Source organism: Nannobrachium achirus (assembly GCF_963921795.1).
Source record: "Nannobrachium achirus genome assembly, chromosome: 4".
Taxonomy (NCBI): domain Eukaryota; kingdom Metazoa; phylum Chordata; class Actinopteri; order Myctophiformes; family Myctophidae; genus Nannobrachium; species Nannobrachium achirus.
In genome coordinates, this window is record NC_137813.1 from 40563105 (window position 1) to 40591027 (window position 27923).

Genomic DNA, 27923 nt, shown 5'->3' on the forward strand with positions numbered 1-27923 from the left:
TAGTCTCAGCAACAAAGCGTAGTGAGCTTGTAGATCGGCTGTTTTCACTAGTATGGCACTGAACTAACACATGAACACACAGGATTTTATAGTCTCAGCAACAAAGCGTAGTGAGCTTGTAGATCGGCTGTTTTGCCTAGTATGGCACTGAACTAACACATGAACACACAGGATTTTATAGGCTGAGCAGCTGGAAATGTTTGTGAGCTTGTAGATGGGCTGTTTTCACTAGTATGGCTGTGGGGCAAATGTTTTGCAGCACTGAACTAACACATGAACACACAGGAATTTATAGTCTCAGCAGCTCGTCAGCCAACTCAACTCAGCTGGTCCCGTACAGGTGACGGCACTCAAGGCAATCAGCCGAGCAAGGGAAGGGAGGGGCAGATGAGCAGTCAGAGGCAAACACAGGCACACTGAGGAAAAGAGGGACACTGAGGAAAAGAGGGACCGACCGACCGACCGACAGACCGACAGACCGACAGACCGACAAAGCCTTATGTAGGCCGACCCCCTGGGTCTGGCAAAAACACTCACGATAATCGTATCGTGGAGATTTAATTGTCTCCACCAGCCGAAGGCATGGGGGAGAGTATGTTTTCCTCTCCGTCCGTCCGTGCGTCCGTCCGTGCGTCCGTCCGTGCGTCCTCGCAGTTTGTGAGCGCCAAATCTCAGTCGCCGTTGGCCCGGTCGCTGCCAAAGTGAGCACACACATTCCCTGGATGCCAATCTAGAACCTCTGCCCTAAATTTTTCAAATGGGCCTTTTCTAGCGCCAACTAGTGGCCGATGTTCGCTAAACACATTTCTGTGCACTACTCTTACAGATTTTGTCCAAAAATCCTACAAATCGGTAGGCAATATCTCGACAGTCATGTGATCGACACGGATCTGTCCGATTTTGCATATTCCATCCTGATTGGCTAAGATTGGCTTCCAAAGTTTGTGGGATTGAGCCATTTTGAACGAAATGCCTCAAATCACAAACTCAAAGTGCAATTATCATGAAATCGCGCACACACGTTCCCACTAGGCCGAGGAAGAAATGCCACTTAATTTTTTTTAATCAGCCTCATGGTGGCGCTATAACAGCCCGATTTGTGGTTTTACCTATAACTCCACCGATCAGTTTCAAACTTTGTAAGCGCACTCCCTAGAGGCTAAGGATAAACCTTTGCCCTGCATTTTTCACATCAGCCTTTTATAGCGCCACCTTTGGGCCGACTTATGTAAAACACATTTTTGGATATTACTCCTTGAGATTTTATCCAAAAATCATGCAAATCGGTACACAGTATCTCTATAGTCATGTGAACAAGTCCGATCCGTCTGATATTTCATATTCCATCCTGATTGGCTAATATTAGCTTCCAAAGTTTGCAGGATTGCTCCGTTTTTGAACAAAATGCCTCAAATCATCAACGCAGCTTGCGATTACCATATTCCCACTAGGTCAAGGAACAAATGCTACCTTTTTAACATTGTCCTGTTATAGCGCCACCAGCAGGTAGACTTTAGCAAAACACATTTTTGGAACACAATGCTTGAAATCATGCATGCAGCGTCCGATTGCCATGAAAGATCTAAGGTGAAGAACATATGGCACCCTTTTTACATTGGCCTATTATACAGTAGCACCACCAGGACGCCTGGCCTGGTGGAGACCTGTGCTCGGAAGAGCACTGCTTCTAGTTTATAGTGAAACCGTTCTCCGTCATGCACTGAGATCAATTCACATTTTATTTGCAGAGCTGCATATCCGGTGACATTTAACCCCTCTATTGGTAAAACTTACTTATATTATACATACTTGATACATTCTTTTTTTCTCGCTCTACCAAATCTCTTTGCCCCAAAAAATAGCCAATCTACAAGCTCACAACGCGTCGTGTAGATCGGCTATTTATTGGCAAATGTTCCGCCCCAGGATAATGGATGTTGGGGATATTGCGATTATTGCAATATCGTAAATCGCGATTTCTTTGATCACAATAATCATGGTATGAAATGTTCATATTGTCCCGTCCCTTGTGTGTGAGTGTGTGCTAATTAACAATGCACACATTCTGCACGCCAATGTCCATTCTGTCCAGCTTTTTCCTCCCCCGTGTGAGTCACCGCCTGTCTCGGAGGAGCTTCTCCGTCTGCGTTGAGTGAGGAAGTGAACAACCAGCCAGAGCAGGCCTACTGACTGTACAAGTGGCGGTGGCCCTGTGCAGGGGCGTCACAAGGGGTAGGAAAGTGGGACTGAGTTACTGGGGCCCAAGGTGGAGGGGCCCTAATAACTTTATCTATTGAAAAATAGCAGATATACAGATCTGCTATTTTTGAAAAGTTGTGAAAATCTTTGAATATATGTATTTTTTAAGCGAACATTTCTAACTCAAATTTTGCTTCTGGGGGGTCCCTGGAACTAAATATTTCGAGATCGGGGTCCGTGGCCAAATACATGTCATCTTGGGGGTCCTTGACATAGGTTTCTTGCACACATGTTCACGATTTTTCAAAAATAGCAGATATACAAGCTCGCAGCGCGGCACTCGGTGCCGCGCTGTGAGCTTGTATATCTGCTATTTTTCAATAGTTAACATTCATTGGGGGCCCACAGTGAATCCTTGTACCCAGGGCCCAGAATCTGGAGTGACGCCCCTGGCCCTGTGGGAAGTGACCGACCGTCCCTCACCGTCACCACCCGGCAGAGACTGCGGCCCGTCTGTCGCCTGCTAGCTCGGGCCTGCCCTGACGGATCAGACACACCATGGCTCAACACAGCTGGCTTCTTCTACAAGTTGCCTGACGCCCCTCTATTTATCGCACTGAAAAGGGCTGGAGGCCACTCTTTCGTTTTCCAGTGAACCTTCATTTGTCTTATTTAAATCCTCCCCCCAGCTCTCCCGCTGTGTCTCTTTATTTCGCTAAAGGGGAATTTGCATTTAAAACCTGATGGAAATGCGACAGTTGGAGGCAAGGTGCTTTGTCGGCATGGGAAAAACAAAACAAAACGAGAAACAGAATACCTCAATGCTGATATTAAGGCTGGACGATATTAGGAAAACCTTTGATATTCGATAACATTGTTGAATACCTCGATATCGATATTACTCACGATATTAGTAAAAACAAGCGGTACACAGTATGTCTAGAGTCATGTCATCAACATGGATCTGTCCCATTTAGCGCCACCATCAGGCCGATTTTTTCAAACACATGTTTGGACACTGCTGACCTGACGGTTGCTTATCTCCCGATTAGGGAGTCTTACTGGTGAATAGCATATCCATGCATGCACACTGCACAGTAGACATAGAAGGGGTAGGTAGGCTTTATTGAAATAACCACACCTGTTTACAGATGGACTGCTTTTTTGCATGTGCTACGTGCATGCATAGCGTGTCTGTTAATTCATTTGACACATACAACAATACCTCATTTCAAGCAGTCTTCGTCGATATGTATACCTTGCATGGTGATACCTCGATATCGATACATTTTCGATATATTGCCCAGCCTTAGCCTAGTCTTGCTCCGAATCGTTCTGCTGCATTTTTCTTCACCCATACACGGTTATTCATTTGTTACCAGTGAGTGAGTGAGAGATGGTACAAATCTGCTGAACTGATTAAGCCTGATTTATACTTGGTTGAGCCATTGTCAGCTGTGACACATGGCTCGTCTATGATTACTTCCATACTTAGCAGAAGTGATTTGATTGGAGATCGGTCATAGTTAGGATGTGTTAGATTAGACTGTCTCAGATTGACGGGCTAAGCGTCATAATTAGCCACATTCGTGTCTTGCTTTTTAACTGGATATTATTATGACTCATGCACTGAAGAAGCTATGGGATTTGAAAAAAAGGAAAATGCAAATTAATAATACATTATTTAAAAGAAGAAGAAAAATCCTATCACATATTCAATGGGTTCCATGAATTTATCTCCTTAAAATATGATTCAATTGTGAAAATAACCCTTCTCTCATTCCAAGTCCAACGAGGCTAACTTGACTACCTCTAAAATAACCATGGGATCGATTTTACCTCCAGAACAAAAACAACTCTATATGTATCTGGGTCTTGGGCGGAAAAAAACAGATGCACTTTTTTTTTTATGCATGCCTATTTCAACAACTGAGAAATGTATGACAACATGCCACAGGATCTCTAATCACATCACCGCTTATTTAGTTTGGCCTGGCCTTCTGTTTGCCCTGCCATTAGACTGAACTTAGCAGACAGAGGAAACAGCCACAGCGAGCTCTCTGCAGAAGCTCTCTCTGGAACTCTCTCTCTGAAGCTGTTCCGTTACCAGAATTGCCTCAGAAACGGTCTAAAATGCTGGATCGGTTATTAGCGCACTAGTCTATGCTCCGATCTGATATAACGCATCAGTGGTATCGGATCGGTACTCGATATTGTCCGATACACAATTTTAGGAACCAGAATCGGTATAGTGAAGGAAAATATGGTATTTTCTTTTTCTTTTTTTTTTCTTCTTTTTTTAACAATATGTTAATTAATATAGTATTTTCTTCTGAAGAAAGGCTGGTGGATCTGGATAGTTGACCTGGATATGGAATATACCGTAAAGTGTATTTTATTAGCTCCAAGTGTCTAAGGAATAGCCGCTTGTACATGCAATACTGGCCTAGTTTTAAGCTTGCTCAACACTTTAACAATACCACACATCTTGCTTTTGTTAGCAGCACCCTCAATATCGTCGTTGTCGGCTGGAAACCTCGTATCTCCAAGTTTCAAATGTGTACGTTCTTTCGCAAAGTAAAGCCCTGCTTCATCGTACAAGGCCGTCACACAAAAGTAGTGAAAACAGCAGATCTACAAGCACACAACGCCTCGCGGTTGTGCTTGTAGATTGGCTGTTTTCACTAGTTTAAATCATTTTTAAAATGATAAATGCAAAACGAACGGTTTTGGACATACAAGGTTTCCACCCGACAACGACGATATGATGGCTTTCACAGTCCTTGGAGAGACCTAATAATAATTCACAGCCAATCAACCCTGGGTAATGGGCGTTGGAGCATTAGACATTAGAATCACTGGGAATGTGGTAGATAACAAATCATTATATTAACCCCGGGAGAAAATGTGTTTGCGAGGTTCAGAGGGGAACCTCGCTGCTGCAGAAGCACTCATTAAAACAGAACATCCTCCTGGCACAGTGTTAAGCCCCATTCATACTTCGTGGCACGGCGGTGTCACACGTCGAAAATAGACGATCTACAAGGTCAAAACGCGTCGCAGATGCAAGGCATCGTGGGCTTGTAGGTCTGCTGTTTTCAGTGCGTGGCACTGTCGTGCGACTGAGCAGGGGCGTCACAAGGGGGGGAAAAGTGGGACTGAGTTACTAGGGCCCAAGGTGGAGGGGCCTTAATGATTTTATACCTTGGCTATTGAAAAATAGCAGATATACGGTACAAGCTCACAGCGCGGCACCGAGTGCCACGCTTGTAGATCTGCTATTTTTTTCAAGTCATGAAAATGTGTGCAAATCTTTGAATATATGTATTTTTTCAGTGAACATTTGTAACTAAAATCTTGCTTCTGGGGGGTCCTTGGAAGTAAATATTTTGAGATGGGGGTCCGTGGCCAAATACATATCATTTTTGGGGTCCTTGACATGAAAAAGTTTGAGCACCACTGACATAGGAACAGGTTTTTCAAAGACTTTCAAAAAAATAGCAGATCTACAAGCTCGCAGCGTGGCACTCGGTTTTTGGTGCAACACTCCTGTGACTGAGCATAAATTAGGCATCAGGGTGTTGACTCAACCACAGAGCTTGGACTTGAAATTCTGTCTGATCTCTCCTCTTGCATGCAGTGCATCCTGATTCGCTACCAGTTAATTGAGGACGAGCTTGTTATTTTAATCCCCATACTCCCCTTATCCCCATACTACACTTATATTTCAGTAAAGAATCTAAAGACAACTATATGGGGAAAAAAACAATAAGGACAAAAGAGAAAACAGAAAACATTAGTAACCGTAAACTAGGAGGCAAAATACTAAAACCAGAAAATGGAAAATCAAACCTCACAATTTGCCCATGCTCCATGTTTGCCTAGTTTAAGAGTGCTGGCGGATATTTTATTAGGGAACCACGCCGAGATAGGCAACATCGTTGATGGAGCTAAAAGGCTCTGTGCAATGGAGCTGTGTCAACAGCACAGACAGCTAATAAAGTTCAAAGCATGAAGCAAATGCATTCTAATATGAGAGCTGACAGACAACGTAAGGGTTTGCCAGACCAAAAACAGAGAGATGGTGATATGCAGCAGAGGCATGTATCCTGTGTAACATAACGCTGATAGAAAAGAGCAGCTGAGACAAGATTCAATACTGTATCATGTCCTTCAGTCACTGCAACTGAAATGGCAAGCCAAACAGAAAGAGAATTACTCAAGAAATAAATGTATAATAACCTGCAATAGAGCAGTGGTTCTCAACCTTTTCAGACCGTGACCACCAAAATAATCATAGTTTAACCCCCCACCCTGACAAACACTAAGAATTGAGGCATTACATTTTGTATAACATGGTTCTATTGTAAAAATAGCAGATCTACATGCTCACAACGCCTCGCAATTGTGAGCATGTAGATCGGCTATTTCCACAATTTCTGCTTGTAATATTTGACAATTTGGCCAATGTTTAATTTCTCATTTTAGAGATATAAAAAAATCCTTAAATTGTCACTTTAGACATGTGCAGATACCCTCTATACACTTAAACTCTATGTTGGTTTGTTTACTGTTGAGTGAGAAAACAATGTTGCACATTAAGTTAATCATCTGGGGACCCCCCAAAATAATTTGGGGACCCGACCAACAGGTTGAGAAACACTGCAATAGAGGATACCAATTTTCAATGGTGGTTTGCATGTACAGAGTATTACAGGAGAATAACACTAAGTGCCTAGCAACATATACCTCTCCTTTATGTGTCAATTCTACCTCATTAATGATTACACATAAACCTCTTTAATTGTACAACGTTGTCCCTTTAGTGTCCCTCTCCCCTACAATATACTGTATTAACAGAGCATAATTAATGACATGGCTGTATCTGTAACAGCAGCAAAATGAGAGGGGCTCTCAGCAACTAATAGGAGTTTTGTCACTATTCACTGAAGTGTAAACACAGACAAAAAGCCGATGATAACTAACATTATTATTAATTTGTTTTCTCAGTCCTTGTTAATGTGTTTTTTTTTCCAGCTCAAAAAATGTTTTGCATATCTTAACACACTGAGTGCCCACGAGGTGTCTACACGCCAATCTCTTTGATGTCTCTGGATGCCCAGCCCCAGTGCCCACGACGTGTTTGACGCGTTTTACAATACTGTAGTTACTGTACATTGGTTGCTACCGCAATGAAGTCTCTACCACGGTGATCAAACGCCAACAATATGGGAAACACTACATTTCCCAAAATGCAGCGCGGTACATGTGACCAGGATGTGCAGTCTCCCTGCAGCCAATCACAAGCTTCTGTTCCTATCCTGGCAACGCATCCTGCACTGCACTCTATCGTCCTCCCCTCGCAGGCTCGCACGACCCGTATGTATCTGGATACTAGTATTTTCCCAGTAACGGAGTCTCGGCGGAGATACACGTAACATCGCGGATTCTTCTCCTAGTCTAGCTTTTTCAATCACCATGTTCAATGCGCGGTCCTTTCTACCTACCGTGACACAAACGCTGTGGCCCAGGTTTGATAAAAAGATGTCCTGACTGAAAGAAAACTTTAGCGGAAAAATAAACAGGACATCCGTGGATTACATTTACTCGTATCATGGATACTATTTTCCCAGTGACGCTGCGGAGGACCGGAGGTAACGTAACATGGCGGATCCCTCTCCTGGTCTAGCTTTTTCAGTCACCATGTTCAAAACGCGACCCTTTCTACCGCCCGTGATACACACGCTGTGGCCCAAGATTGGTAAAAAGCTGTCCTGACTGAAAGAAAAGATCATCGTGAAAATAAACTGGACATACTTGGATTACATTTACTCAACGTATTACGGATACTTTTCCCACGACGCGAAGGTACGTAAATGACGCGTTGCCATGGGCACCAGCAACACACACACGTCATACATCCGGGCACTCAGTGTTTAATGAGGCTGCACTTTCAAATACAATAATTATTTTTGAATGCGATTTTAATTTCAGATTGTACTGTAGTATGTGCCATGCAATATTCATAATTGCTTTTCGGTTTAACTACTTGGGACCTATACTAACTATTATTATTACATTTAGTGACAATTTTTTCCTATATGACATGTCCACAATAGGGATGTGGTTAAAACTGATATGTCATCAACACAGTACAGTAAATAGTAATTACAAACACAATGGGAACTGCATTATAATGTAGATATACTGTATGTAGAGTGACTATGCTGGCTGGTGTGTATCATGGGTTGCTCTGCTTGTTTACAGGATAGTGCATGGACCACATAGAGTAATTGCAACGTCCCCAGGTTAAATTTCAAAAGGAGAAATGTTGCATGTCTTTCTAGTTTCCTGTCCCCTCTACTATCTGATCTATATACAGTAAAGCAGGGGTCTTCAACGTTTTCAGGCCAGGGACCCCCAAACTGATGGGGAGATGGAGCAGGGACCCCCTACCACCTCGTAGGGTGGGGGGGCCGGGGCTACGACATATTTTTTATTTTAAACCAGTGCTGTGCGAGTTAACTAAATTAATCGCAATTAACTCACCATTATGTTAATCGCGATTAATTATTTTAATCGCAATTAATCGCATATTTATATATTATAGCCATTTGGCCTTTGTTTCTGAACATTATTATCTCAACTATTATTTGGGGAGGTCTCCAGATGATTAGCTTAATGTGCAATATTGTTTTCTCACTCAACAGTGAACAAACCAACATAAATATACAGGGTATCTGCACATTTATAAAGTGACAATTTAATTATTTTATTAATATCTCTAATTGTCTCACAAGTAATTAACTAAAATGGTCAAACATTGGCTACAATATTGGCTATTTTGGCTACAAAGTCCATCCCTGTTCATACAAAATATAATTAAAGCATAAATGTAGGCACAACAGTAATCAGATTAAGTACATTTAGCAGATCCTTATACCCATCAGCTGCAGTCTGTTTAATGCAATACCATTATGATTTATTTGGGTTTTTTAATTGATTTTGAATAAAAGATTAACATACTTTCGCATAAAGCCAGCATATTTTTCCACTCCCAAGTTAATAGGGCCACGAAAGACTTGAAAGATCTAAGTTACATTGTGAACTGATAAAAGCTGATGACTTATTTGCGATTAATCGCGCGATTAACTAGCTAAATCATGCGATTAATCGCGATTAAAATATTTAATCGGTGAACAGCACTATTTTAAACATGTACAAGTTACAGCGAGCAGGGTGGGCCGTACCACTACCATTTCTAAACATACTACTTATTAACTGAGAACCAATGTCAATAATATCAACAATCTGTCAATTGCATAGTAATCATGTATATAAGCTATTCAAAATGGATAGAATCATGATTTATTTTTTAACATAAATGTAAAAAAAAAAAAACATAATTTGAAATCTTTTTTTTTTTTTTTAAGCAATCATTTCGCAGACCCCCTGCAGTACCTCCGCGGACGCCCTAGGGGTCGCGGACCCCCTGTTGAAGACCCCTGCAGTAAAGCAATTATTGACAAAAACGTAATAGGTGCCAGAACCCAATTTCTCTCAGCTCTGAACCTGGGAGTTTGAGGTCACACAATATCTCTTTGGCTAACCAACCTCCGAGATCCTTACCCTGACTGAAAGAAACCACATCAAACCTATAACAACCCGAACCCTAACCTATTGGCATTATACATTTTAACCACAATACCTAAACGTAACCATCTCTAGTATAATGCCTAAACCTTATACCTGCTTATGTTATACTATACCTACATAACTCAGCTCTGCTCGTCTCTGCTTGTGATCACAGTGAATTGTGGCTGCTTCAAAAAACTATCCGGGTCCTCACCTGTACATTCTCACGGAGGTCTGTGGCCTCCCGGATGGGTTGGGTGGAGGCCCTGAAGAGCTCGTCCACGACCCTGATCCCTGTGGTTTTGGTGGAGGTGTACTCCCGGGCCTTCCTGCCTTTCCTCACCGACAGACCCCTCTTATGGGCCTTGCCCCCGCCCCGCCTGTTAGTGATGGCCACGTGGACAAACAGAGTGGTGTTGGGCAGGAACTCCCCGGTCAGGGACTGCAGGGGGACGTGCCTGTAGCCGGGCTGGAGGCACTCGAAGGGGATGGTGTACTGGCCGATGAACTCGTCTCCGATGTAGTCGTCGTCCAGCACCACGAAGCGCATGGCGGCCAGCTCGGGCAGGTTGATCTGGAACTCGAAGCTCTCCTCGAAAATGGGGTTGTCGCCGTTCTGGGACACGGTCTTAGTCCTCTGCTCGGCGCAGTCGGCCGGGATGCCGTGGATCTCCACGTAGATGTAGGGCTCCACCACGTCGCCCTTGGCGGCGGAGCCGCGGGGCTTGGGCAGGTTCTGCCCGCTGATGACCTTGATGTGGAGGAGCTGGGCCGACACGCCGGGCAGGGAGTCTCGGGCATTGGCGCTGAAGTAGGACACCTCCTCCCGCATGATGGCCGGCCGCAGTACGTAGCCGCAGTTCCCGTTCTGCCGGAACCAGCCCAGGTTGAGGTCCATCATCAGCCCTGGGGTCTGGTAGTTCATGGCCACGATCTGGCAGCCACACTTCCAGAAGTCCTGGGGGTTCATGTTGCTGGCGTCGATCCGCATGGGCGTGGGGTATATCCTGGAGAGGAAGCGCTTGTTGTAACAGACAAAATCCTCGGGAAACTCGTTGGCAAAGCGGTTCGCGTCCACCTCGTTGAAGGAGCTGATCTCCCAGTACTTCTGATCCCTCTTGGAGGTTTCAAAGTCCCTGAATTGGACGGACTTGCAGAGAGACACGAGGTCCGACAGTTCTCTACACAGCCTGAGTCTCTTACAGGCCAGGCCGTTGAACTGGTCCTTCTCGTCGCCCCCCACTCTCCTGGACATCTCCAGCCCCTCCTCCTCATCGGTCACCTCCCCCTCGGAGTCAGTGCAGCTGGGGAGCAGCCTCTTCCCCTTCAGGAGGATTTTACCCTTGAGTTTCTCTGGGGAGGGCAGGTAGTGCTCCTCTTTGTTGGGCGGGTCGATGTACAGCTTGTCCCCGAGGATCTTCTTCATGTGCTGGGCCATGACCCTCTGCTGGGGAATACAACAGTGGGTCACCAGGCAGAGGATCAGTGGATACTCAGAGCTCTCAAACGCATATTGGTTTATAATGTCCAGGACCTTCGAAAAGGGCAGCTGGGAGGCTACGGAACTGCCCACGTACACCACAGGCTCGTTATCGGGGCCGTCCCACACAACAATCTCAAGGCTGCGACAGCCCATCCGCAGGGCTCGGATGTAGCTGCTGATGTCAGAGGAGCCCCAGAAGTGGTCCTCCAGGAGGGAGGCGTTGTGCGAGGCGTTGATGTAGTAGTGGGACAGGGGCTGCGTCATGTCCTGACACACGCGCTTGTGCTGGGGGTCGAAGATGTGGCACTCAGAGGAGAGGAGGTAGTGTGTGAACCCGTCGATGGAGAGGTAGGCCCTCTCGCGGCCCTCAGAGGACGGCTCGAACCTCTGCACGATGTCCCTGCACATGTCCTCCGTCACCCCCTCCACGCCCTGCTCCACCTCCATGAACATCATCAGGTCCTTGCTGTCCAGGTACTCCTTGTTGCTAGAGAACTGCACCAGCAGGAAGAAGATTTCGGGCCGTGTGCACAGCTCGCAGTATGCCTCCACAAACGTGTCCATGTTGATGTCCTCGCCATACTCGTCCTTAGCTTTCTGGAGCTCCTTGAATTTCAGTTCTATCCGCGACTCTTTCATCCCGGGATTGAGGCCCTTGACGATCTGGGTGGCCCTGAACAGGTCTATGTGTCCCTCCTTCTCCATATCGGCCAGCTCAAACACCGAACCGATCCAGGAGGTTCTCAGGCTTGGCTGGCTGGGCTCCACCACGTCCACAGCATGCCGGCCATATGACACCAGATACCTCAGGCCCATCACCCACGTGCTGACGACGTCTGCCGTGCTGGCCACCAGATCCAGAGACTCGTAGTTGTCGCCGTAGATGATGGAGAAGGCGCACTCGTCGGGGAACTGGTCCGAAAGGCCGTTGCTACGTAGCACCGGTGTCTTCTTTCCCGGGCGGACCTCCTTGATGCTCTTGATCTCCAGCTTGGCCTTCTCCGAGTCCTTCTTGGAGGGCTCCCAGCGCAGCCAGCGCATGTCCGGGTCCAGGAGGAAGTAGCGGTTGTACATGCGGGAGTTGGAGCGCACCTTCTTCATCTCGCAGCCCTCCATCATGAAGGCCATGCAGGCGGCCGTGCTGTTGATCTTGCGGTCGTTCGGCATGGAGCTGAAGGAGACCGTCTTCTTCCTCACTTGCCTCTGCTTGGAGCCATCCTGGAGAGAGAGAGAGAGACAGACATGTTAGAGTTGACACAACCAGAAAGTAAGTAAATAAGAAAGAAAGAAAGAAAGAAAGAAAGAAAGAAAGGTTACACTTTGTGCATCTGCAACAAAAACACATAAAACAGACTGACGAGGAGGCATTCGAGCTATGATTACATAAGCAACAGAAGTAAAGAGGGGGGAAAAAAACAGCGAGACAAAGAACAGAGCCCTGCCTTCATCAACAAAGGGGGTTTGCACCCTGATGGATGTGTACACGCCAGACCCTAAAACAAACCCTCGTCCTCAAATCCAAACACAGCCCCGTCCTGCAGCTGAATGGGGATGATTTACTTCCTTCTTAGCTGAACTGTGCTGTGCCACGGAACAACACACGCAGCCCGACAGCCGGGATCTACCACCTGTCACCTCTGTGGGCCTGCTGATTCCCCCCATCCACCAGCCGACCTGCCTACACCGTGAAATCCTCAAGTGTTGCCTTTGTTTTAAAATGCATTCCTCATTGTCCAAATTAGTCGACATATCCCAGGTTATTATAGGAGTTGTTGTGCAACATCATGATTGGTTAAGCCAGTGTACTGCCGTGGTTTCCCTCCTAGACAAATGGTAATATAATGAATGCCATATGAAGTCTGGATCTTTTTAGAAGAGCACCGCTCACAGTAATGATAGGGAAAGAAACGGCGCTTACCACTTCGGTTTGGCCCGAGTCTCCACGGGTTCATTTCTCAAACAAAGTAAAGGGCCTAAAAACCCCTGAATTCCACATCGCCGTGCAACGGCAAAATGAGATTTGCAAGTTAAATATTCATCTTGTGGGCAACCTGCTATAAATACATGCATTTCTTAGTCATTTACTGATGCGTGATGTTCCGTTCGGTCCCTTTTTCTCTCTCTTAAAAGCCTAATATGAAGAAATCATTTGTGAATATAGTGAAGAAGACTCTCCATTACGCTGGCCTCCGTTACACCTGCTGTGAACTGTAGCTGACAGAGTTTCTACCAGACATTACACCTGCTGCGGATTAGGGATGGGACGATAAGCGATATTATCGTTTATTTTGATAAAAAACACTCACGATAATCATATTGTGGAGATTTAATATATTGCGATATCATCCTCCGTCATGCAGTGGGATCAATTAATCTTTTATTTGCCGATCTGCATATCCGGTACCACTTAAACCCTCTATAATTGGTAAAAGGTACTTTAATATTCGTACTTTATACAGTCTTTTTTTCACTCTATCAAATGTATTTTGTTGCGACGCGTTGTAAGCTTGTAGATCGGCTATTTTTTGGCAAATGTTCCGCCCCAGGATAATGGATTTTGATTATCGCGATAATATCGTAAATCGCGATTTCTTTTGTCACAATAATCGTGATATGACATTTCCATATGGTCCCATCCCTACTGTGGACGAACTGTAGCTGACAGAGGTTCTATAGTGTGTGCCAACGGTGACGCAATTGTAGTCCTTAGCGGCCATCTTTTGGGTAAAAACACAGGTGTTTCAATTGTTTGATTGCATAGAACTAATGCTTTACTCCAATCAGAACACCTGTGTAAGGCTGTGTTGACCCAGGAAATGGCCGCTCTTAGAACTACATTTGGCACACCCTATCCACAAGTTTCCCCGGGAGTTTACTGGAGACTATCAGGACCAAACTTCCGGGTTTAACAGCAGACATACAAGCTCACGTCGCGTCGCAGATGCAACCCGTTGTGAGCTTGTAAATCGGCGGCGGAAGCTCGATGCAGACGTCTGCGCAATGCACTATGGGGCGTTGGAAACTCGTGGATAGACATGCTGGCACAACCATACGCAGTTCTGCCCTGCTTCTGCACTGTGTCAATTACGTTGACTAAAACTATGACAAAAAATGTTGGTTGACTACCTTTTGTCACTGACGAAAACTAAATAAAAACTAAAAACTAAACTATGATGACTGAAACTAAGACTAAATATATCTGACAACTTCGTCAACACAAATAAAAACAAAACTAAAATGTCAGGGAGAGACTAGTGGAGAAGAGATCCAGTAGAACTAAAAGACAAGTTGCGCTCGGATGTTGCACTCTGAAAATGGCAGATCTACAAGCTCATAACATGTTGTTTGGCATGGAACCAAGTGTGAAATCAGCCATTACGACAGCAAAATAAGGCGCACCAAAATATATTTTTTTGTCAACAAAATCAACTGTATGTAGTCGACTAAAATGTTATCTAAAACCTTTCAGATTACTAAAATATGACTAAAACTAAACAAAAATGTATTGTCAATATTAACACTGTTCTGCACATCAAGGATTATTTATACTTTGTTGAGCGCTGGTGTTGCGTGGTGCGATGTGTTCTGAGCTTGTAGATCTGCTATTTTTGGTGCGCAACATGGCATGCAACCAAGTATAAATAAGGCATTACTCTGGAATCTGCATAGCTACATAGTCTGGCATGGATGCTGTTGGCCTGGTTTATGGTTGGAACATGGACTTGTTTCATAACATAATATTTTAGTATGATTTAAAAACGAACCTAAATTGAAAGATCAGACAGACAGTACAGTTTTATAGAATTACGAGTTATACAGTAGAGCCATTCAACTTTTTCCTCTGTCAAATACTAGAAGACAAATTCATGTTCAAAAAGGCATTTGTGTACAGAATCAGACATAATGCTCCAATGATTCACCACTGGAGAATCACCAGTGGTGATGTTTGATTACATGGCAAAGTCTCTTACGTCAAGATGAATTTCAAGTAAAGCCAAACTGCCCTCCTGCCTCCATGCCCTTTCTTTCTTCTACTTTCTGTGCTTTGCCTAAAACGAAACAAGATCTAATACCTGACTAGTAAGACGCCTCAGGGCGACAAGCGACTTCGCCCTAAAGGGCGAGGTCGAGCCACAGTGATGTTGACATCAGGGCTGTGGACATCTGGGATCTCCATATATGGGCATAAAAGGTATTAGTTCCCCTGGCATCACAGGGATCTCCACATCTCCATATATGGGCATAAAAGGGAATTGTACCTCCTGGCATCACAGGGATCTCTCTAACAGGGCATCATTAATATTGATGACATCAGGGAACTCCATATATGGGCATAAAAGGGATTCTATTAGTGTGACATCACAGTGAAGCCAGAGTGCGATGTCAGAGCAGCAAACCCATTGTGGTAGAGTCACAGTGACATCAGAGCATGATGACAGAGCATGATGACATCATGATGACACAGCCCAAAGGTTATGCTTCAAAGAACTCTTAGTGCGCGTAGGGTGAGAGGGGGGGGGGGTCCCCAGTTAAAATATGATATATGGGGGTCACAGCCTAAAATGTTTGAGAATCACTGTGTTATATAAGCAACCAGAGGGTCCTAGAGTCATCGTGTATCGTCACTGTCGGGCAGAAACCTCGTATCTCCAAGTGTCAAGTTTGTACGTTTTTTTTCACCAAGTAAAGCCCTGCTTCATCATACAAGGCTGTCGCACAAAAGTAGTGAAAACAGCCGATCTACAAGCACACAACGCCTCGCGGCGCGAGGCGTTGTGTGCTTGTAGATCTGCTGTTCTCACTAGTTTAGTTCATTTTTAAAACGATAAATACAAAATGAACGGTCTTGGACATACACGTTTTCCACCCGACAACGACGGTATGTGTATGTGTCTCCCCTTCGCCGGACAAATGTCTGCCTACACATGTAGCTGATGGATCTCCCCTGAGCGCGGTCGGGCTTCAGCCACAGTCAAACACCTCGGGGGCAATTCATCTTCCCCGTGACAGCCCAGAGGCCGACGCCGGGGCCGATTAATGAGCGCCACTTGACGCAAAGCCTAGGAAATGACACAATCATCACTCTCCTGCTCTGCCCTTGCTGGATGACCTACGGATCCTCTTCCTACAAGCGACCGTCAAATCCCCCCCTCATTCCAGATGCATAGATTCCCAAGTCCTCCAAAGTCCATTTAATCATCATGGCGAATGAAAGAGAAAGAAGACAATATACTGTGTGTGTGTGTGTGTGTGTGTGTGTGTGTGTGTGTGTGTGTGTGTGTGTGTGTGTGTGTGTGTGTGTGTGTGTGTGTATACAGTATATACTCAAAGGAGTTACAGTACAAGGCATTCTGCTGTGGATGTAAAGAGTCTGAATGAACAGATTCGGTTGGCTAGGAACACTGAATAGGGCAGTGTTTTCAGTGGACTCCGGCCCGGATGAGGTGCAGTGTTTGGACCACCCAGATCAGGAGGCCAGCTCAGCAGGTGATCAAAACAAAGCCTGGAGTGGATTCACATGAACAGGCATGCATGTAGAGTAGGACCCTGGGCAGAACCCATAAACAGTGACAATTCGCGAGTGTTAAATTAGACTCTGTCCGAGTGAAGACAGACCCTCGAGAGTTTAAATGTGACAGCCAGGACTCAGGATGTTGCAACGCAGAGAGCTGTGCCATAAAGAATTCTGACGATAGACGGGTTTGTTTTTTCTCCTTCGCCTTTCCAAGAAATACTTGGCATTTGCATCCAAGTTGTTGTGTGAGCCGGCTCCAAAAGCCATCCGTGCATGAACCACCTCCTCCAGGACCGGGACCGGGCTCTGCTCGGTTTGTTGGTTCAGCTGGAATAGGCTCTATAACCCTATACTCTCACACAGTTAATCTGGAATAGGCTCTATAACACTATACTCTCACACAGTTAATCTGGAATAGGCTCTATAACCCTACTCTCTCACACAGTTAATCTGGAATAGGCTCTATAACCCTATACTCTCACAAAGTTAATCTGGAATAGGCTCTATAACCCTATACTCTCACACACAGTTAATCTGGAATAGGCTCTATAACCCTACTCTCTCACACAGTTAATCTGGAATAGGCTCTATAACCCTATACTCTCACAAAGTTAATCTGGAATAGGCTCTATAACCCTATACTCTCTCACACAGTTAATCTGGAATAGGCTCTATAACCCTATACTCTCACAAAGTTAATCTGGAATAGGCTCTATAACCCTATACTCTCACACAGTTAATCTGGAATAGGCTCTATAACCCTACTCTCTCACAAAGTTAATCTGGAATAGGCTCTATAACCCTATACTCTCACACACAGTTAATCTGGAATAGGCTCTATAACCCTACTCTCTCACACAGTTAATCTGGAATAGGCTCTATAACCCTATACTCTCACAAAGTTAATCTGGAATAGGCTCTATAACCCTATACTCTCACACAGTTAATCTAAGGGCTGAAGAGAATGTGCTGTCAACCACTGCAAGCGGTGGAAGACGAGACAAACTGCTGCGTCCACGCCCACCACTCTCAGCGCTCCTCTCCGGCCACGGTGGCAGAGCAGAGCACTCCCATCTCCTCCCCCATCGGCCCCTCTCCCACCACAGTGCTTAAAGGTAATGAATCTGGTGTGGGCCGTAATCATGAGATCACATTTCAAAAAACCCCGTCCCTCACAAGCTCTTTAATCTCAAACGCCCCCTTTCACCTCCTCCTCCTGTGACAGAAAACGACTATGTAATTTCAACGGCATGGAGGACAAAATGACAAACTTTCCTTTCCTGTCCTCTTCTGGGTCTTTTCCGTAGAGCATGGGTCTTCAACAGGGGGTCCGGGACCCCTAGGGGGTCCTCAGGGTTACTACAGGGGGTCCTCTAAATCTTTGAGTGATAGAAATGATTTTTTTTCTCCTTTTTTTACCACTTGAACCCTATAGTGTCCATATTCTGAGAGCTTTAGCCAAAAATGCGAGGCATTGTGAGCTTGTAGATCGGCTATTTTCAGGCAAGGAGCTTTGGTGTGAAAAAGGTTCAGGTATCTGAAAACACAAAATGACATGAATCCATTTACACTGACAATTGTGCTGTCAAACAATGACACTATCTGGAATCTATGGGGGTCCCTGCTTCATCTGTCTCTCAACTAAAGGGTCCTTGGCCTGAAAACATTGAAGACCCCTGCCGTAGAGAATCAAGATGTGTGAGACAGAAAGCAGGCAGGGGGGAGGGGGGGGGGGGGGGTTGGGGACACCACCAGTTGTCTCTGGTCAAGGAGTGATTGCTTCCAGGCTTTCTTTGGGGGAAGTGCTGTGACCAGAAAAGGTCAAAGGGCATGAGGGTAATCATCTGCTTCATTAGCATGCTGTTACAATTAGCCGGTTGCATTCAGCAGGACAACAACGCCTGATTCATGCTTGGCTGCTCGCCGGTGTCGCGTACCAAAGAAAATAGCAGATCTACAAGCTCAAACCGTACACATCGCGATGCGTTGTGAGCTTGTAGATCTGCTGCCTGTGGTAGAGGTCAGGCTTAAAGCTGTTGCCTACAGATCTGATTCTGGACAAAGCAGTGTTGGGAGCGACACAGTTCATTTCCGACACCGCGGGAACGCCAATCCCACTCATTGATTTCTAACCTGGAAGCGCAGGGATGGTGACCTGGACTAATAGGAGCAATCATTCAGCCGCTCAATTCTACAGTATTGGTCCTCCAGGCTCTGTGATAAGTATAAAAGGTCACAGCAAAACAAAACAACAACAACCCTTATCAGTCATAATGTGTGTACTGTACACTGGACAGAAGGCAAGGGTCTTCAACAGGGGGTCCGGGACCCCTAGGGGGTCCTCAGAGTTACTACAGGGGGGGTCCTCCAAATCTTTGTGTGATAGAACCTTTTTTTCCTCCTTTTCTATATTAACCACTTGAACCCTAGTGTCAATATTCTGAGAACTTTAACCAAAAATAGCCGATCTACTACTAGATCGGATATTTTCTGCAAAGAGGTTTGGTGTAGAGGAGAAAAAGAGCAGACTAAGTACAGAGTGAAAGGTCAAGTAAGTTTATTAGTCGGTTCAAGTGGTTAAATATCTGAATACACAAATTGACATGAATCCAAAAAACACTGACGATTGTGTTGTCAAACGATGAAACTATATGGAATCTGGGGGTCCCTGCTTCATCTATCTCTCAGCTAAGGGGTCCTTGGCCTGAAAACGTTGAAGACCCCTAGTGTACACTGTACAGTGTTAGTGTCATCTTGAAAGTCTTCTCATTCCCACTCACTCATCGCTGCACGTCACTTCCTAAATGATCATTGTGCTTCTATTCTATTCCGTCTCTCGTTCTCCCCGCCACATCCTCAATATTCTCCCTCTGATCCAGGACGCCTCCCACTTCTCCATTCTCTCACACCCCTCAGGGGTCTTTCCTGCCAGCGTGTGTGTGCGCGCGTGCGTGTATGTGTGTGTGCGTGCGTGCCTCTCTTGCGCTGTTTGCTGCTGTTGCCGGGGTGATGGGGTATTTTTGTAACCATTCCCCCCCTCCCGCTGTGTTGGCGCCGGACGCCCCCAGGCAGGGTCAAAGACTGGGTGGATGGAAGAGTGAGGCTGATGGGCACAGGCAGGCCGTGAGACAGAGACAAGGTCCCTGTGTTAGAGTGCACGACCACTCACTCTCACCTTATCAACCCCTTCACACATGATGTTAGTGTGTTAGTGTGCACGACCACTCACTCTCACCTTTATATCAACCCCTTCACAACACTATACTAATACTGACTTGAGGGAAACAATTAGTGCAAGTTTCACCTGACCTATACATTATGCCCTGTGTGCGTGCGTGTGTGTGTCCGTGTGCGTGTGTGTGTGTGTGTGTGTGTCCCCTCACTAGGGATGGGACGATAGGTGATATCGTTTATCGTGATTAAAAAACACTCACGATACTCATATCGTGGAGATTAAATTTATTGCGATATCGTCCTCGGTCATGCACTGGGATCAATTCACCTTTTATAAGCCGATATAATTCCGATATAATATAACGCTCTATAATTGGTAAAAGGTACATATAATATACATACTTGATACAGTATTTTTTTCACTCTCTACCAAATCTCTTTGCAAAAAAATAGCCGATCTACAAGCTCACAACACGTCGCAAATGTTCTGCCCCAAGATAATGGATGATGTTGGCGATATTTGATTAACTATAATATCGTAAATTGCGATTTCTATGGTCACAATAATCGTGATATGAAATGTTCATATCGTCCCATCCCTAGTGTGTGTGTGTGTGTGTGTGTGTGTGTGTGTGTGTGTGTGTGTGGACCATCACCATCCCCACACACTCACGGACCTCTACTTGCAGCAGGCATCTGGGAGCAACAACCCTGCTCCTCCGGGTGCTTACATGACAGCATAAACAACTCACCCCCAGCCCCACACACGCACACGCACACGCACACACACACACACACACACACACACACACACACACACACACACACACACACACACACACACACACACACACACACACACACACACACACACACACACACACACACACACACACACACAACCTCGTAGCTCACGGTGGCATAAACAGAAGAACAGCGCCAACATAAATAATAATACGACCATTTATTTAAAATGCCTTTCGAGGAACAAACAAGGTACAGACAGCGCTGTTAAAAACGAGCACAAGTCCTTCGCAGGAAATTGAAATCTAATCGTGTGGATCTCGGGATGTGCATGGGAACGGTGTGGCTCCAAATGTGGATCCGGTCTGTCTGTCTGTCTGTCTGTCGCTAATGGGCATCACCTTGAAATAATTCAAAAAGAATATACAAAAAAAGATGTGAGATGTGCAAATAAATGTGGCACTGACTGGTCCAGTAGATTAGCACCAGACAAACACACAGACACACACAGCCCAAGCTCTTATAGACCAGTGGTTTAAGTGTATAGAGGGTATATGCACATCTCTTAAGTAACAATGGACTTTTTAAAACCTCTAAAATGACAAATTAAACATTGGTCAAATTGTCAAATATCAGAGGCAGAAATTGTGAAAATAGCAGATCTACATGCTCACAATAGAGTGTTATAATAGTGTTATACAAAATGTAATGCCTCAACTCTTAGTGCTTGTAGGGTGGTGGGGTCCCCAGTTCAAATATGGTTATTTGGGGGGTCGCGGCCTGAAAAGGTTGAGAACCACTGATATAGACAAGGAGCCACGCCGTTAAAAAAGTGGGTCATATTATTTGGACACTGGTCTGCTGTCATGCGCTGAAAAGAATTAAGAGGGGAAAAAGAGTGCTGATCGAGCTGGACGTGTTTGCTAGTGAGCAGTGAGCACACACAGGATGATGAGTGGTGGCCTGCTATCTCTTCCTGTGGGACTCTCTGGGCATACAGCAGTACAGTAGCACTCCATTCAGCCCCCTCCTCACTCAGGGTCAGGGACATGCTGGCCATTGGGAAAAGCACTCCCGAACGGCCGGTTCATTCCCGGCCAGTCCAGGCCGGCCATTAGGAAAAAATAAAACATTTAATGTCGGCCTTCGTTCCATTTTGGGGGCTGGGCAACAAAGTAAATCGTCACTGTCGGGCAGAAACCTCGTATCTCCAAGTTTCTAATTTGTAGATTTTTTTCGCAAAGCAAAGCCCTGCTTCATCATGAAAGTAGTCGCACAAAAGTAGTGAAAACAGCAGATCTACAAGCACACACCGCCTCGCGGTGCGAGGTGTGCTTGTAGATCGGCTGTTTTCACTAGTTTAAATCATTTTTAAAATGATAAATACAAAACAAACGGTTTTGGACATAACAAGATTTCCACCCGACAACGACGAAATATAACTCATGTGATTGGCCCACTGGCTTGTCACTTGTCATGATCTGAAATGGCAAATCTTTTAGTAGCAGCAGCACTATAGAGAGATCTCTCTCTATAGTGTGCAATGAGGGTCTTTTTCCCGGGCTGAATCGGGGTCCAGCACGTCCCTGCTCAGGGTGGATATATTCAACGCTACTTACGTGGCTGACTGCCACTGACAACCGCTTTCTACCGTTCTTATCGCTCGCAGTTAAAACGACGCTGCGAGAACAAGAAGTCAAGCCTCTGCTGTTTGTTCTCGCCCCCGCGGAGCAAAAAAAAATGCGGTCTGCGGGTCGCAGATGGGTGAGCGAGGCAGCGGGGGGGCGCGGGGAGAGAACAGGGAGAGGAGCGGGAACGGAGGAGCGAGTCCATGACGTTCACCCAGCGCGCTGGTGACTCATGGGGGTGAGGGGGCTCAGCACACACACACACACGTCACGCACACACACTGACACACAGCCACACAGCCAGTCAAGGCTATGCTACAGCTGCCATCGCATGCCCACACCGATGCATCAAATAAAAATACATACTTGCAAACACACAAACACACGCCCATTGATGGACTGGTACCTCCAGGTACCACAGTAGGCCTACTGTACCTCCTCCACAACGACTGTTACAAAGACAAACACCCACTCCGACAGGCCACAACACAGTGCAAAGCAGGGGAAGAGGGAGAGATACACTGTCCTTCTGGTTGGAGAGACAGAGGGGCAAAAAGAGACCAGAGCAAGAGAGAAAGGGAGAAAATAAGAGAGAGAAGGAGAGAATGTGTGTGTGTGTGTATGTGTGTGTGTGTGTGTGTGTGTGTGTGTGTGTGTGTGTGTGTGTGTGTGTGTGTGTGTGTGTGTGTGTGTGTGTGTGTGCGCACGTGCGTGTGTGTGTGCGTGCTTGTGTGCGTGCGAATGTATGAATTTGCTTTAATCCAGGCGCTCCATTGTGCTCCATCTGTGCCTTGAAACTAAAGCCCCATTCTGCTGTTAACCCAGTGTCTAACAGTGTCTATGCTCCGCTGATGAGTGAGAATCCCCAGGAGAACTTTAAAGGAGCCGAAGGAGCCAAACAATGCACTAATTACAGAAGGAGAGAATGGTGGCCGGTGTTATTGAGCTCCTGAACCAGCGTCTGACAAAATAACTAAAGTAACAGAAAGAAAGAAAGTGCACGGTCGGGCGGCTCAAAGAACGGCGGTCACAGGGGCGTCACAAGGGGGGGAAAAGTGGGACTGAGTTACTAGGGCCCAAGGTGGAGCGGCTTTCATTATTTTATACTTTAGCTATTGAAAAATAGCAGATATACAAGCTCACAGCGTGGCACCGATTGCAGCGCTGCAAGCTTGTAGATCTGCAATTTTTGAAAAAGTTGTGAAAATGTGTGCAAATCTTTGAATATAGGCCTAAGAATTTTTTTAGCGGACATTTGTAACTAAAGTTTTGCTTCTGGGGGGTCCCTGGAACTAAATATTTTCCGTGGCCAAATGCATATCATTTTGGGGGTCCTTCACATGAAAACGTTTGAGCACCACTGACATAGATACACAGGTTTTTTCAAAAAACCTTAGAAGGATTTGAAACATTCAAAGACTTGCATACATTTTCATGATTTTTTCAAAAATAGCAGATCTACGAGCTTGTATATCTGCTATTTTTCAACAGTTAAAGTACCCAGGGCCCCAGAATTTGGTGCGACACCCCTGGGCGGTTATAATACACTCACCCACGTAAAAGGCTCCATTTATTTTCACTAGCAGTCATGAGGCCATTCAATATGCATGGCACGCTGACACTTGAGCGCCATCAGGGTAGGCAGGGGGTGCCCTCATAAATCACACCATGCCTATCTGAATTCACTGCACATTACTGTACGCACGTGCGCATGCAAGCACAGTAATGCATACACACGCACAGACACACACACACACACACACACACACACACACACACACACACACACACACACACACACACACACACACACACACACACACACACACACACACACACACACACACACACACACACACACACACACACACACACACACAATATCACCTCCTCCTCCTCCAATGACTAACTCTCCCATGACTGACTGTCTCCCCAGACGCCTGCCTCCTTACTTTCCATCTCTGTGAATCTCCGATGGGGCCAATTATTTCCAGCACATACCTGTGCCAAGGCAAGTGTTTGCCTCTGTGTGTGTGAGTGTGAGTGTGAGTGTGAGTGTGTGTGTGTGTGTGTGTGTGTGTGTGTGTGTGTGTGTGTGTGTGTGTGTGTGTGTGCGTGTGTGCGTGTGTGTGCGTGTGCGTATGTGTGGGTGCGTGCATGCGCTAGGGTTGCAACATATCGATTATTCTATTGATTCGTTTTTCCCTGAATCTAAAACCTAATTTTGTTTTATTTTATTTTGTATATTTCCATTTAAATGTCATATTTCATTACACAATTGTGTTGTGCAAAATATATCAGATCTACAAGTTCACAAGTGATTTTGTAGGTTGGGTATTGTCACTATTTTTGAAATAGTTTGAAATTTTTTGGGGGGAAAGAACATCATCACCAAGGTTCCACCACTACAACCCTATAATGAGTAGGTTGGAGTCCCCCAGGGCTCTATAGCAGGTCCGCTCCTTTTCCCCTCTACACCAGATCTTTTTGACGAAAATAGCCAGTATAAAACGCGTTGAGCTTGTAGAACAGTGGTTCTCAACTTTTTCAGGCTGCGACCCCCAAAATAATCATATTTTAACTGGGGACCCCCCCACACTACAAGCACTAAGAGTTGAGACATTAAGTTTTGTATAACACGGTTCCTTTGCGAAAACATTTCACAATATTTTCACAATTTCTGCCTCTAATATTTGACAATTTGGACAATGTTTAATTTGTTATTTTAGAGGCCTAGTCTAGAGGTATTAAAAAGTCCTTACATTTTTACTTTAGAAATGTGCAGATACATACCCTCTATACACTTGAACTTTATGTTGGCTTGTTTACTGTTGAGTGAGAAAACAATGTTGCACATTAAGTTAATCATCTGGGGACTCCCCAAAATAATTTGGGGACCCGGCCCACAGGTTGAGAAACAACTGTCATAGGATCATCTATTATTATCTATGTTCACCCTAGGATAGGGACGTAGGGTTCATGTCCTGTCTACCGCAGGCCCCCGGCCGCTAACCAGTTCCGATTCTCATCGTCCTGCTCACTCTCACTGATTATCTGGCTGTGTGGGTGGCAAAGCTCAAGCTGCATTGAAAAATAACAGTATAATCCTTTGTATGTGGAAGGGAGGGAGGGGGGGGGGGTTACAGAGAAAGAGAAAGAGAGAGAAAAGGGGGGCCGGAGGGAGGGAAGGAGAGAGAGAGATGGAGAGAAAGAGAGAGGGAAACAGAGACAGACATTGTGTCCCTAAACCGCATGTCCCGTGTCCGATAGTCTCCAGTGAACCCTGATTCTGGGCATGAAGTTGGGGATTTTTCTAACTACAAAAGTCTTATAGGCAGCACTCTAATCACTAGCTAGGTCAACATTTACTCTCTTACCCCTCATTATCTAACTAACTACCAGCAAGTACAAATCTATATGCAACCGTGCCCTATACTGTGAAATCCAGAGTGTTAAATGAATGAATTTTAGAGAGTCAGTGCTACTGGGCAACTTGCGGACAGTATACCGGTACTTGTACAGAGTCCGGGAAAAATGGGGGTGAACGTGGATTCACCTGTTAAAGTTTTTTTCTCAACTGATTCTTGTAGCTTGGGGTCACCTCTTAAGGATTCAAGAGGATGACCAGTGATATCCATTGAGCATTTTTTATTATTAACCCCTTAATGCCTGAAACATGGGCTCCCATTGACTTTCTATACAGGAGGAAAATACCCAGAAAAAGATTATTTTTCGGGGTATTTAAGGAGAATCTGAGGGGTCTAACTAGGGGTTTGTCATGATACTGAATCCATTGCAGGCATTTGTTTTGCACAAAAAACATTCCGTGGGCTAGAAATAGCCTCAGAAAACAATACACGTATGGGTGAGTATTCATGTTAGTCGGAGGCCTTAGGGTTTTTTTTCTCGTGCTAATCAGTCTAAAAGTGCAAAGTTTTGCACAGATGTAGCTCAGGGCATGCTCTAATGATTTAGCTAGGTCGGCGACCTTCGGGGTCACCACAACACCCACAAAACTCTGAAAAGTGATGACTCATCACTTTTCATCTCTAAAGTCGATGGGATCCCAACTTGATTTGGCCGCTGTGGCGACCCCGAATGTCGCAGACTCGGGTGCCCTAGCTAAATCATTAGAGCAAGCCCTGAGCTACATCTGTGCAAAATTTTGCACTTTTATACTGATTAGCACGAGAAAAAAACCCTAAGGCCTCCGACTAACATGAATACTCACCCATACGTGTATTGTTTTCTGAGGCTATTTCTAGCCCACGGAATGTTTTTTGTGCAAAACAAATGCCTGCAATGGATTCAGCATCATGACAAACCCCTAGTTAGACCCCTCAGATTCTCCTTAAATACCCCGAAAAATAATCTTTTTCTGGGTATTTTCCTCCTGTATAGAAAGTCAATGGGAGCCCATGTTTCAGGCATTAAGGGGTTAATAATAAAAAATGCTCAATGGATATCACTGGTCATCCTCTTGAATCCTTAAGAGGTGACCCCAAGCTACAAGAATCAGTTGAGAAAAAAACTTTAACAGGTGAATCCACGTTCAGCCAAAAATCCCCATTTTTTTCCTGGACTACGGTTGTGTCAACTACTTCTTAAACATCATGCACGGCACCCTCATGAGTTAAGCTGTTCTCAGAAGAGAAACTTTAGGCCTGGGCCGTGCCCGTGGCCCAGTGGTCCAGGCACCTGGGCAAATAAATAGACATACAGGTTCAAGTCCCGTTACTGATCTTTACTGTATGTCTCTCCCCTGTTTCCTGTCTTATCAAACTATGAATAAAGGCAGAAAAAGAACTAATGACTGTACTGTATATATGCAACGTTTTTTGTGTATTATCAACCACTTGAACCCCAGCATCCATATTCTGGGGGGAACAAAATAGCCGATTTACAAGCTTTGTAAGATTTGTGAGCTTGTAAATCGGTTATTTTTGGGCAAGACACACACACACACACATATATATACCTTTATCCAAGGCGCTTTACAATGATTGGGCATTACATTTACATTCACACATACTATGCCTAGACTAGAAGGTTTAAGAGGTTACAATCTGTATTACAGTATGAGCTGTTTGAACAAAGACGTGCGTCACTGTCATTGATTGATTCCCCAAATGAAGGAACAAAAGTGTGTCCTGGTTTCCAAATAAGGGACGGTTCCTTATTTCCATGGACGGTTGGCAACCAACTCACACCAACACTGACAACAAGCAACAAAGCAGATATTCCAATGGTACAACTGGGAGGGAGGCACACGTCAACCCGACGTCTCATTATTCCGACTGCGTGTTAGAATAACAACAACACGCACCTCAACTGGGATACACTGGGCGACTTGGAGTTCAGTCAGACAACTCTTGGATTGAATTTAGAATATATTTGTATTTGGCGTCAGGGCTCTGTCTCCATTCATTCCCTGTAAGCATGACATTTTTAGTTAAGTTATATGCCATATAGAATTACAGGGAATTAATTAAGACAAAGGGGAAGAAACAGAAACAGAGCCTACAGGTGGATGCTGGGGAGGCGG

General features: G+C 45.2%; 1 protein-coding gene across 1 annotated transcript in view; it reads right to left on the bottom strand.

Moving 5' to 3' along the window:
* LOC308282903 (inactive phospholipase C-like protein 2) overlaps nt 1-27923 on the bottom strand; it is a gene marked incomplete at both ends in the record, with an annotated part of 118858 nt that overhangs the window by 31278 nt on the left and 59657 nt on the right. The window contains one exon of the mRNA XM_080723292.1: nt 10049-12535. Within this exon, the coding sequence (XP_080579418.1) occupies nt 10049-12535 (2487 nt within the window). The remainder of the gene's footprint in view (nt 1-10048; nt 12536-27923) is intronic.